Here is a 12,318-nt window from a genome sequence, read left to right on the forward strand (position 1 = left end):
AAAACCCTCTACCATGTGCATGGGGTATTAAAAAAAAAGAAAACTGAAGTCATTTTGCACATGTGAACATAGCCTAAGGCTGGTTTCACACGGGCGCTGCGGGAAAATGTGCGGGTGCGTTGCGGGAACGCGAGCGATTTTTCAGCGCGAGTGCAAAACATTGAAAAATCGCGCATGTTTGATACCCAAACCCGAACTTCTTCACAGAAGTTCGGGCTTGGGATCGGTGTTCTGTAGATTGCATTATTTTCCCTTATAACAGAATGCATAGTAAAATAGCGCTGGAGGGGTTAAAAAAAAAATTACAAATAATTTAACTCACCTTAATCCACTTGATCGCGCAGCCGGCATCTCCTTCTGTCTTCATCTTAGCTGTGTGCAGGAAAAGGACCTGTGGTGATGTCACTCCGGTCATCACATGATCTTTTACCATGGTGATGGGTCATGTGATGGACCATGTGATGACCGGAGTGACGTCACCACAGGTCCTGTTACTGCACACAGCTAAGATGAAGACAGAAGGCGATGCCGTCTGCGCGATCAAGTGGATTAAGGTGAGTTAAATTATTATTTATTTTTTAACCCCTCCAGCGCTATTTTACTATGCATTCTGTATTCAGAATGCTATTATTTTCCATTATAACCATGTTATAAGGGAAAATAATAACGATCAGGTCTCCATCCCGATCGTCTCCTAGCAACCGTGCGTGAAAATCGCACCGCATCCGCACTTGCTTGCGGATGCTTGCGATTTTCACGCAACCCCATTCATTTCTATGGGGCCTGCATTACGTGAAAAACGCAGAATATAGAGCATACTGCGATTTTCATGCAACGCACAAGTGATGCGTGAAAATCACCACTCATCTGCACAGCCCCAAAGAAATGAATGGTTCGGGATTCAGTGCGGGTGCAATGCGTTCAACTCACGCATCGCATCCGCGCGGAATACTCGCCTGTGTGAAAGGGTCCTAAGGCCTCTTGCACACGACCGTAAGTATTTTTGCGATCCGCAAAAGATATGGATGACGTCCGTGTGGATTTAGTATTTTGCGAAAAGGAACAACTGGCCCCTAACAGATCAGTACTATCCTTGTCTGTTATGCGGACAATAATAGGACAAGCTCTACCTTTTAGCGGAGCGGATATATGGAAACGGAATGCCAAACCATTGAAATGAACGGTTCTGCATACGGACCGCAAACGGAAACTGCAAAAACGGAACGGAAATGGAAATAAAATACGTTTGTGTGCAAGAGGCCTAAGGCTTATTAGACCTACAGGTCACACATTGTAGGGAAAAAGTGTTCCTTCCCGGCAATGTCCTGCTAGTCAGTGGAGGAAACCACTGCTATTACATGCAGTGATCCCCTCCACAGTATAGGGAGAAGCGATCACTAATGCCATCACTCGTCCCCATACAGAATCATTGTTTGCCGGGAGCAGATCGTGATTACACAGCATGATCTGCCACTGACAAACAATGATTTTTAAACCTGATGAAAGATTCCAATTAGCGTTTGCTCGTTCATCTGGTAATCGGCGGCAGTATTACACTGCCAGATCATCACTAACGAGCGTTACTATGGACGCTTGTTAGTGATATTCTGAACAATTACCTTAACGTCTTATATAGGCTTAAAGGGGTTATCCAATTTCTCAAACAGCCCCCCATGTGCCGGGCCCCTCACAGGTAATATACTTGCACCGATCCCCTCCTGGTCCCCGCACCACCACTGCTGCTTCTCCCTTTACACGGATGGGGGGCCCGGCACATGGGGGGCTGTTTGAGAAATTGGATAACCCCTTTAAATCTTCTGTCCCCCCCACCTCTCCCCTCTTTAAAGGTCCTATTCACATGACCGTATTTTTGCTCCGCATCCGAACCACATTTTTGGCAGATAGATTGCGGACCTATTCATTTCAATGTGTCTGCAAAAAATACGGATAGCACACCGCGTGCTGTCCGCATCTGCATGTCCGTTCCACAGACCCACAAAAAGATAGAACATGCCCTATTCGTGTCCGTTATGCAGACAAGAATAGGCATTGTTACAACGGGTCTGCAAAAAAAAAATGGGTGCAACATGGACGTCACACGGACATCATCCGTATTTTTGGGGGATCACGTTTGCAGACTGCAAAATACATGTGGTCGTGTGAATGCTCCCTAAGGGTCCACCAAATACACAACATGAATCTGAAAGGGTGCATAACGTCTCTATTAGTCCCTCATCTATTTCTCCCTGAGAGGCTGTGCAGATGTCGGACCCATATCTGTCAAATGGAGGCGGCGGCAGCCAGATGTGCCTATTGAATGCTATTTTCTATTGAACGCTTTGGCATTTCCTATCTCCTGGCTATGAGACTGGTCGAGCTAGCGCCTAAAGAAGGCATGGTAAACCCTAAAGGGGAACGCCGGTGCTCATAACCTCCCCCTCAACAATCTAGAGATAATCCAGTCTTAACGACCCTCAGAATGACCACAATGTCAGGAGAATGGAATACATAATGGAAGAAGATGAAGATCCGGCGCGCTATATACAGCGTCCTACCTGGCGTAACCTCTTACCTGGTGGATTCTACACTGAAGCTGCCACCGTCCAGCAAGCGGATCTTACAGAACAATATCCCATTTACAAAAGGAACCGACGAAAGCTCATCCAACTCAAAGTCCACCCGGAACTTAAATTTCTTCTTCTTCATCATCATGAAAGCCATAAATCGGACTCAGGAGGCGACAGGGTGATGATAGGCGCGTTGGACTGAATATGGGACAGTTCATACAAATCTTCGGATGCGCTCTACCTGTAACCAGACGGATGGAATTCTAATGCGTCCTATAATGAGCATATACTCCAGCTCGCTGAATCCGTAAAAAAAAAAAAAAAGTTTCAAGCCAAAAGTAGAGAAATTCCAGTTATTTCCCAGGAAAAATACTGGTATTACCAGTTCAGGATTGCCATCTTGGCCCCGTCCCGCAGCGTGAGGCAATGACTGCTCGCAACGGCCACTTTCCTTTATCCGCCCTTCTCTCGCCGGAGGATCCAGAAGCTGATGTCATTCTCATCTTCTCCAGATTTCCCCAGATACATTTAAAGGCATAATCCCCCCCAGTGTCTCATCGATCTGTATCCAGCCCTGTGCCAGGGGGAAAGGGGAGATCATTACCTGGAATCTGGAAGTAACCACCATGAGCCGTCACAGCCCTGGGGGCGTGCACCTTGTTCCCAAAAATGTCACCTTAATGATCTACCCCCCTGGCAGAGTGTACAGGTGACTATGCAGAAGGAAGCCCCAAGCAGCCCTATATATACACACACACACACACACACACACACACACACACACACATACACAGTATAAATAAATACACACATACACGGTATATATATATATATATATATATATATATATATACACACACACACACATACAGTATACACACACATATACACAGTATATATAAATACCCACACACATATACAGTATATATAAATACACAGTATATATAAATACCCACACACATATACAGTATATATACCCACACACACATATACAGTATATATAAATACCCAGTATATATAAATACCCACACACATATACAGTATATTTGGACCTGGTCTGCCTGTGTGTACGGGAATCTACGTGCACGATCGGTATTTTTAGCCGGTGGCTCTCTACAAGCTCCAGCTGTGATGTTTATGAGCGGAATTTCCCTATAGATATTCATGTGGAGCTGCCTGACCTCTGCAATGTCTAAAATCAGATATCTGCACGTGTAATCTAACGCCTCGCCCTCTCCCGGGTTATTTACCGTACCTTATGCACAAGTCGTTTCCCCCGTTCCTCCGTGTCCCGCCCGGATCGCCCTCTTCTCTTTCTTGTCTTTTGCCGGCTTCCGTACCTGTCTGTGTGTCATGTAGAAGGTAAAGTCTCGCTAGTGACCTCTGATGGATAGATGTGGCGCTGCAATCTCCTACTCGGCGCAATGATGTTATACAGCGACACCTAGCGATGTTTTTGGGTAATACAGATAAATAGAGCTCACAGAGCTGATTCTCGGCAGTGTGCGCATGGCGACACCTAGTGGACAGAAGTGGTACTAGTAAAGGAAGTTGTCTGATGTTCAAGTTCTTGTTCTCATGTAGCGATACAAAATCCTTGATTTGATGCATATGTATATGTCAATACTACTGTGCGTTATGCTGGTGCATAATGTGATGCCATTGATGTACTCAAAGTATGACATTCTTTTGATTTGTATAATAAAATATTTTACAAACTAAATTGCCACGCTTAGGCTCCGAGTCCCGACGTTTACTGACATAGCTACAGTACTCCGCCTCACTTATAGATAATAGTATATTTGTAAATGGTAATACTAGTATTATACTACACGGGGATACAACAGAGCTTGTCAGGGCATCACTTCATGCTGTTGTAGGTTGCACATTGATATAAATGGCCACATGTAGCAATAATAAATATATCCGTTACCTATGAAAGGTTCAGAGCTTTCTCTTTCTAACTTTATCTCTGAGGCCCGTTGTGTATATATAGGGGCATGTATACAAGCTGGTGTGAGCTTACGTGGTATAGATTTTAAGATAATTATTAAAAATGTTAATTTAGATTAAAAAAAAAAAACAACCACCTATATAGACTTTCCTTCATTGTGTGGAGTGGACAGGGGCATAGCTAAAGGCTCATGGGCCCTGGTGCAAGAGTTCAGCTTGGGCCCCCCTTCCCTCAGTGCTTTGTAGCCAGGGGCAGGGGAGCACAAGGCCTTCGTGCTGCCTGAGGCAAAAATTGAGACGCCCCCCATACCAAATTCTTGACCTAACCCCTTCCCTCCAGCCGGAGGTGTAACTTGACCAGCATGTACTTTCTATAATACCGGTGTCTTCTTATGCAGCACAAGGGTCTTTGGGCCCCCTCAGACTCCTGGAACAGGTAGCGACTGCTACCTCTGCACCCCCTATAGCTACGCCCCTGGGAGTGGGGTCATAGACGAACCCTAAGGCTGTGTGGACATCCTTCATAGAACTGCATTAGGACAAGTTCCCACAGAGGTTTTTGGAGAAGCTTTTGGGGCAGATTTGCCTTCAGGTTTTTCACCTGAAGCTAGAAGTGGATTAGAAAGGAATGACACATATACATGAAGGACATCTAATATACTTCTCCTTCCTGCTGGATCCACTTCTGGCTTTGGCAGGAAAATCTTCCTCGAAACTTTCTCCAAGACCCTCTGTGTGAACTTACCCCTACAAGTCAGGACACTGTTGCATGTAGACCCAAGCAGAGCCCTCACATTTCTGTGAGCACCATCAGGTTCTGGCTAAGGAGGGGTTAATGAGGACACTGAGTGAGTACACAACCTCCTGGCAAGGGGTGGAGAGGATGTGTAAAGCAGGGAGGAGGCAGCAGAAGTGGCGCCCCTCCCCCACTGCAGGGAATTCCCTTCATGGCCCTCCCTTGTCTGGGCGGTGTCCTGTCACCCTTCTAGTACTCGCTTTCCTACATTTTTTGGCTTCCAGCCTCCAGCTCCTTCCCAAACTGTCTTCACGTCCAGCCGGTCTGCTGCCGCCATGTATGAACACATCCGTAGAGTGGTGCTGAGCAGAGCAGTCTGCGAGGGGTCCGACACCCGAGCCAAGTATGCAGAGCTCTTCGCTAAACTGGACATCAACCAGGATGGGAAGGTGGACATCTTGGAGCTTCAGCAGGGCCTCAAGGCTATGGGCATGGCTGTTGCAGCAGGCGCTGAAGAGGTAAGGTCGCCTGTGTGATGATAGAGTGCAAGCTCTGAGGACCAGGATGTGCCTGATTGTCCCCTGTCTGGCTGATGTCAGAAGACGTTTGCTCAGTATAGGCTATAGGAATGACACAGTGATGTGGTTAACCCTTCCTGCACTGCTGAGGGCTGTCACACTCCTCCTTAGAGTAGGCCTTGGCTGTGTAGGCACTTGGCATGGACACCAGTATGGTGGGACAGAGCTGGAGCAGCATTGCTGGCTGTGATGGCTACCTGGTGGTGCACACATCCAAAGTCCACGTGTGCCCCTCGCCGACAGCTGCCCATACACACAACATAAAGGTCCACCGCAATGGCCAATTTTGACTGTTTTGCTCGACGATTGCTTATGAATTCTTTGCGGAAGTTTTCTGCCAAAATGTGATCTTGGAATCATTGTCGTACTGTATCTTTTCATACTGAACGTGGCCAGTGGTTTGCCACAAGCCACAACGTATAAGCCTACTCTGGTGTAGAACCTCCTGACGGGGAAGTTTAGTCCGAAATGTTGATGGTCGTTCATATGAACTTCTCAGTGGTTGTCTAATCTGCTGTATTCCAGCGAATGCAAGGTCCTCCAGCCCCCTTTCTCAAAGGAATGTGCAGCAGGTCCGTCCACTGCTCCATTCTCTTCTATGGAGCTGACGCAGCGCTGTCTACATCCCACCCCGGATAAGTGAAGACCGTGGTGGACTTGCATGTGCCCCACTCCATTCAGAGAGTGGATCCTAGCCTGGCATTAGAACCCACAGTGCATGCGCGAGTCTGAATCTCCCGCTGGCACTGTGACGAGAGATTCAACTAACCCCCGGCTGCGATCATGTGCCCAATGTTTGGCACATAATCCTGGAAGTGGCCGCCGCACAGGATCACATCGCAGCCTGGATAACCCCTTTAAGACTAGAGCCCCTCAGGGACATGTAGTCACTCAACGTAAGAATGCAATGTCGCGCAACCACCTCACACCTAATGCTGGTGAAGGTGGGCGTCACAAAGCGACCAATGTGCCGCAGCCATGACCCAACTATCGTCAGAAATACAACCCTGCAGGGACTGACCGCAATCTTAATGTCGCATGGCCGAAAATATGGAATGCACATGGAAGCTAACCGTATTTTGTGGACTTAAGTATATACACTGCCGTGTGCATGGTCTTAAGGGGGTTGTCCACTAATTTCCATACCTGTCAGACTGGCAGGACCACCATTGGTCATCATACTTATCCCTGGTTCCTTTGGTCCCTGGTCTCGGCTGGTTCTCTCGGGTCCCTCCATGCAAACGTTCTGCTCAATACTGCTGCAGCCAATCGCTGGCTGCAGAGGTGACCTGCTCCCTTGTCTCATGACAAATGGTCGCTGCGGCCAGTCATTGGCTGCAACGGTGTCAAATAGCAAATTTAAATGGAGGGTCCTGAGAGAAACAGAGGAGGCCAGGGAGTTAAGGAGCTGGGGTCCAGCATCGAGGATCAGGTAAGAATGATCACCAATACGCACCAAGAAGGAGTTGAAGTTGTTGGAATGAAATGAAACTTTTTGTGTGTGAATGTAATAATATATATAAGTGATTATAATATTACAGCGAAAGAGGTCCGTAAAATGGGTCTGCATCCGTTCCGCAATTTTGTGGAACAGTTTCAGACACATTAATTTTCAATGGGGCCGGAATGGGCTATCCGCATCAGCAGTTGCAGATCCGCACTTCGGTTCCGTAATTGCGGACAAGAAAAGGCATTTTCTATGAGAGTGCCGGCGATGTGCAGTCTAATGCAGAACACACATTGCTGGTGTCCGTGTTTTGCGGATCCGCAAAACACATACGGACGTGTGAATGGACGCTTATTGGGGAAAACTGTACAACTGACAGGAGGCTCTGGGACCTGTAGCCTGGATACAAGATGAGGTACGGCTAGGCATGGAGACAAACAGGTTCTGCGTGGTATCCTGCGGCACATGTGCTTACGGCTGGGTCTGTAGATCCTGGTCACTTGTAGGTTGCTGAAGCTGGCGTCCCATAAATGTTTGTAGCAGTCCAGGTTTCTTGCTCACTACACCACTGCAAACAAAGGGGACAGTGGCTGGTTGTCAATGGCAGAACACATGACAATCACAGTGACCCCAAATTTCCTTCTGCTAAGCGCCTGAAGGTGGTCCGAGCAGAGACAGTGGTGTCCGCTGTGTCTGGAAGCTGCTCATGCTTGGCGGATCAAACGATCCTCTCTACTGGTGGTCTGTCTGGAGCCTGTTTGCTGTGTGTGTCCCCTCATGTAACCACTGCACCCAGAGTCCCAATACCTCCTAGCAGCAAGGTCAGAACCTCCTAGATGGTGGGAAATTCATTGAAAAGACAATTTATGTCCAATGATGCCCCCCCTTTTAAAGTCTATTAACTGGGCAAAATGTCTGAGTGTGTTCTAGAGGCATGTCTAGCGGTCCGTGATCTCACCAAGAGGTACAATACCCAAAAGTAGCCTCTGAGAGTCTAGATAACTTTGGCACATCCAGCGCAGCTTCTAAATGTAAGATGGCTTCCTTGCTGTCTTACGTTTAGACAGGTTTAGGCATAGAAAACAAACGGACCTTTGCCGCCTTTAAGAGGCTGTTCACACAGTTTGACAGCTATAAAAAAAACTCAGTGTGACCGGCCGTTACAACAGAGCCATTATAGCCTGACTAGCATTGTCATGTATGGAAGCCTTGGACTACTGTGGACAGTTTAGGCTAATATTTACGTTCCACACATTTACACTGTAGAATCTGGGTCCCTTAAAGTAACCATACAAGATATTAAGACTTTCCAGACCTGGATCATCATTTTTATTACGCAGCATTTTCTCAGTCTCTCTAGGTTTTCCTCCATGCCCCCGGGAAATATTGCTGCTGGGTTTATCCTCCACAGGATGGTGAGGCTGTCACGGGGTGACCTGTTTGTGAAGAGTGCAGTCACTTAGGCCAGTACCAGGGGCAGACACAAGGTCTGCGGCTAGGAGGAAGTTATGGTGTTAAAACCTAATCCTGCCCACACTTCTCCCCTGGCTTTTCCCTCCGACTCTTCACATCTGTTCTGAAATTAAAGGGATATTTCCATCTCATAAAGTGACGGTATTCTAGTAGTTTATGATTGGTGGGACCCTCATTTGGGGCACGTGGCCAGAAGTGTTCTGCGGTCTGCAAATCACGGGTCTGCAAAATGCAGATCTCGGCCAAGTGAGTGTGGCCATTTATTTTTTAACGTCACCAGGCTTCCGCCTAGCAGTGAGCCTGGTGACGTCAGTGGCACTAGTAGACGGGCAATAGTAAAACGGCCAGAGCAGCGCTAAAGCCTGCCCATCAGTGCCGGTGACTTCACTGGGAACACTGCTGGGTGGAAGCCTCCGCCTGTAGTGTTATAAACAGCCCATGTCCTGCCCTGGGAGAGCATCACAGCAATGCTAATATCTGGGGGGGGAGACTATGTCAGGGGTCAGCTCTGGACAACCCCTTTAAGTTATGCATGGGGAGCTTTCTTTCATTGAGAACATGTTGGATAATGATATAAATATGGTTTACTTTTATACATTTTAGGGGGTCATGTATGAACCTGAAATACGCCTATATTAGGTGTAATTCAGGCTTAGATTGCACCGCAATCTGCGACTTCTCTCCACTCACGCCAGGTCTAAAAAAAAAAGTGGGCATGGCACAGGAAGGGGACGGGCTGGCAGGCCCATCTCATTTACCATATACGCCTGTTAGTCTGAATGAAGTATGGTCCTTCTCGCACCAGTAGACGTTCACATACAACAATGTTATATTAACAGATGAAAAAAGCAACACTACTATCAATTAAACCAGCAAATTTTACATGTCTTAAAAACAGTTTTCTGAGATCTTAATACTGATGACTCTGGACAGGTCATCAGTATCTGATCGGTGGGGGTCCGACACCTGGACCCCCACTGATCAGCTGTTTGAGAAGGCAGCAGCAATGCTGTGAGAGCCCCGGCCTTCTCACAGGTCACCATACATTGTATAGCGGCTGTGCTTGGTATCGCAGAACGGACCAGTTTATGTGACCGATGGACTAGGAAAAGCAGAGAAAATGCCACGGCGCTCACAGGAGTGCTGCAGCCTTCTCAAGCAGCTGATCAGCGGGGTCCCGGGCATCGGACCCCCACCAATCAGATACTGATGACCTATCCAGAGCATAGGTCATCATTTAGAAAGCCTTTACACTGCCAGATGTTTTGTATATTGGTGCCGCTAATTACCCAATGTATGAGCGAAACGCTAGTTCATCGAGTAATAGGATTCTTGATTCTGTCACCTAAATCATCATTTGCCGGCGGCAGATCGTGCTGTGTAAACATGGCGTTAGCGATCACTGTTCCCCATACTGCGGAGGAGATTGCTGCGTGTAAATGCATTGGTCTCCTTCACTGATGAGCAGATGACTGTCGGGAAGAAATGCATCCGTCACACACAACACGCAACTTGTCTGCAAATTGCCCCTGTTTTCGCAGCCTAATCACAGATCTAAAATGGTTGCTTGACGGTAAGTTGCAGACAAGTCGCACTTATATTTGCTGTTATGCGACACATGTTGCTGTGAAACCAAACCCTAATTCCGCAGATCAGCGACCCTTCTCCACAAATCTACTAACTATAACCTGTAATATTATTATCCTCCAGGCCTCCTCTGATGAGCAGGCAGGTGTTGGGAATGAATGGCTCAATCCCAATAATTGCCTGCTGCATCGGTCCATGCAAAGGGTCTTTAGAAAGACATCATGTCAGACAAATCCTGCAAATTTCAAATGGGTAACTGTATATTTCATCTCCCTGTGTTCAGGTATCAATCCAGACCCAGCGTTCTTTGGTTATGTAATGGTGCAGTGCTGACTCAGTGTAAGGCCTCATGCACATGACCGTTTTATTCCGTGTCCGTTGCACAGTTTTTCGTGATTTTCTACGGACCCAAAGATTTTCAATGGTTCCTTTGAAAACTCATAATGCACCGTTTTCCATCCGCATCCGTGGTTCCAGTCCGTCAAAAAAATATAACCTGTCCTATTATTTCTGCAGAAAACTGTTCTCTGATCAATTCAATTCAAGTCAATAGGACCGCTAAAAAACACGGAGGCACACAAGATTGTCGTCCGCGTCTGTTTTATTCCTATCATTTGCATGGCAAACCTGTTTTAGACTTTTTTTTACATTCCTTTATGTCTGGTGGTCCTCCAAAAATAAAAGAAGACACACGGAAACAAAAACGGAACAATGGAACCCCATTTTGCGGAACGGAACACAACAGCGGTCATGTGAACTCAGCCTTAGGCCTCATGCACATCAGCGTTCAGCTTTTCCGTTCTCCTGCTCCGTTATAGGAGCAGGAGAACGAAAAGGACGGATTTGGCACATGACTGAGCTAAACGGAGCCTACGGACCCCATAGACTATAACGGGGTCTGTTAGGTTTCCGCTCAGATGATTTTGGAGCGGAGACAAAAGTCCTGTCTATGGGGTCCATAGGCTCCGTTCAGCTCAGTTATGTACCGAATCCGTCCTTTCCGTTCTCCTATAACTGAGCAGGAGAACAGAGAGGCTGAACACTGATGTGAAATCAGCCTAACGGAAACCAGACCACATTCTTGGCATTGTCTATATTCAAGATTTCTACCCTGGATTAGTCTTCAAGATATAGTATGGGGCCGGGCCCTCTATTCCGAAACTTCTTTAAGGTCCAGGGATTGGGCCAATTATCAGGAATGAAGGTTCATGCATACTGTGGTTTCTGACTACGCGCCCGTGTAAATGTGCCGACAGATGAGCAAACACCTATTTGTTGGCTGATCGGATCATTTACGCTAGCATGGAAGTGAACACCGATCGACTTGTTTTATCAAAGAATGTGGCCGGTTATGGATCTCCTCCCCATCCAGCAGCCCACAACCCCCTTCACCCGGAGAGGGATAGCCAGAGGGAAATAAAGGTCCTCTTACACAGGATAGTATCAGGCAGGTTTGTAGAAATGCTCATTCCCGATAATCTGCCTGTGTAAAGGTACCGTCGATACCCTGATGTACAAACAAACACTCGTTCATAAGGTGAAATAAGGCTACTTTCACACTTGCGGCAGTGTGATCCGGCGGGCAGTTGCCGCCGGATCCGCCGATCTGCCGCTGACTGAAAGCATTTGTGAGACGGCTCCGGATGCAGATCCGTCTTGTACATTTTTTCACATTTTTACCGATCTGCGCAGGCCGGAACGACTGATCCGGTATTCTGAATGCCAGATCCGTTCAGGCATGTCTTCAGTTTTTTTTGCCGGAGAGAAAACCGTAGCATGCTACGGTTTTCTCTTTTGCCTGATAAGTCAAAATGACTGAACTGAAGACATCCTGATGCAAACTGAACTAAGTTACTCTCCATTCAGAATGCATGGGGATAAAACTGATCCGTTCTTTTCCGGTATAGAGCCCCTGTGACGGAACTCTATGCCAGAAAAGAAAAACGCAAGTGTGAAAGTACCCAAAATGTTTATGTT

The 12,318-nt window shown here is 47.1% G+C and overlaps 2 protein-coding genes across 2 annotated transcripts in view; one reads left to right on the top strand and one right to left on the bottom strand.

Annotated features, from left to right (window-relative positions):
- Nucleotides 1-3,918, bottom strand: part of FAM102B (family with sequence similarity 102 member B) — a 70,629-nt gene extending 66,711 nt beyond the window's left edge. The window contains exons 1-2 of the mRNA XM_044301270.1: nucleotides 3,823-3,918; nucleotides 2,573-3,141 (exon numbers count right to left, since the gene is read on the bottom strand). Coding sequence (XP_044157205.1) covers nucleotides 2,573-2,721 — 149 coding nt within the window. The 5' untranslated portion in view covers nucleotides 2,722-3,141; nucleotides 3,823-3,918. The remainder of the gene's footprint in view (nucleotides 1-2,572; nucleotides 3,142-3,822) is intronic.
- A 1,550-nt stretch (nucleotides 3,919-5,468) lies between these two features.
- SLC25A24 (solute carrier family 25 member 24) overlaps nucleotides 5,469-12,318 on the top strand; it is a 65,597-nt gene continuing 58,747 nt past the window's right edge. Inside the window, exon 1 of the mRNA XM_044301668.1 lies at nucleotides 5,469-5,774. Coding sequence (XP_044157603.1) covers nucleotides 5,592-5,774 — 183 coding nt within the window. The 5' untranslated portion in view covers nucleotides 5,469-5,591. The remainder of the gene's footprint in view (nucleotides 5,775-12,318) is intronic.

Source organism: Bufo gargarizans, chromosome 7 (genome assembly GCF_014858855.1).
Source record: "Bufo gargarizans isolate SCDJY-AF-19 chromosome 7, ASM1485885v1, whole genome shotgun sequence".
Classification (NCBI taxonomy): Eukaryota; Metazoa; Chordata; class Amphibia; order Anura; family Bufonidae; genus Bufo; species Bufo gargarizans.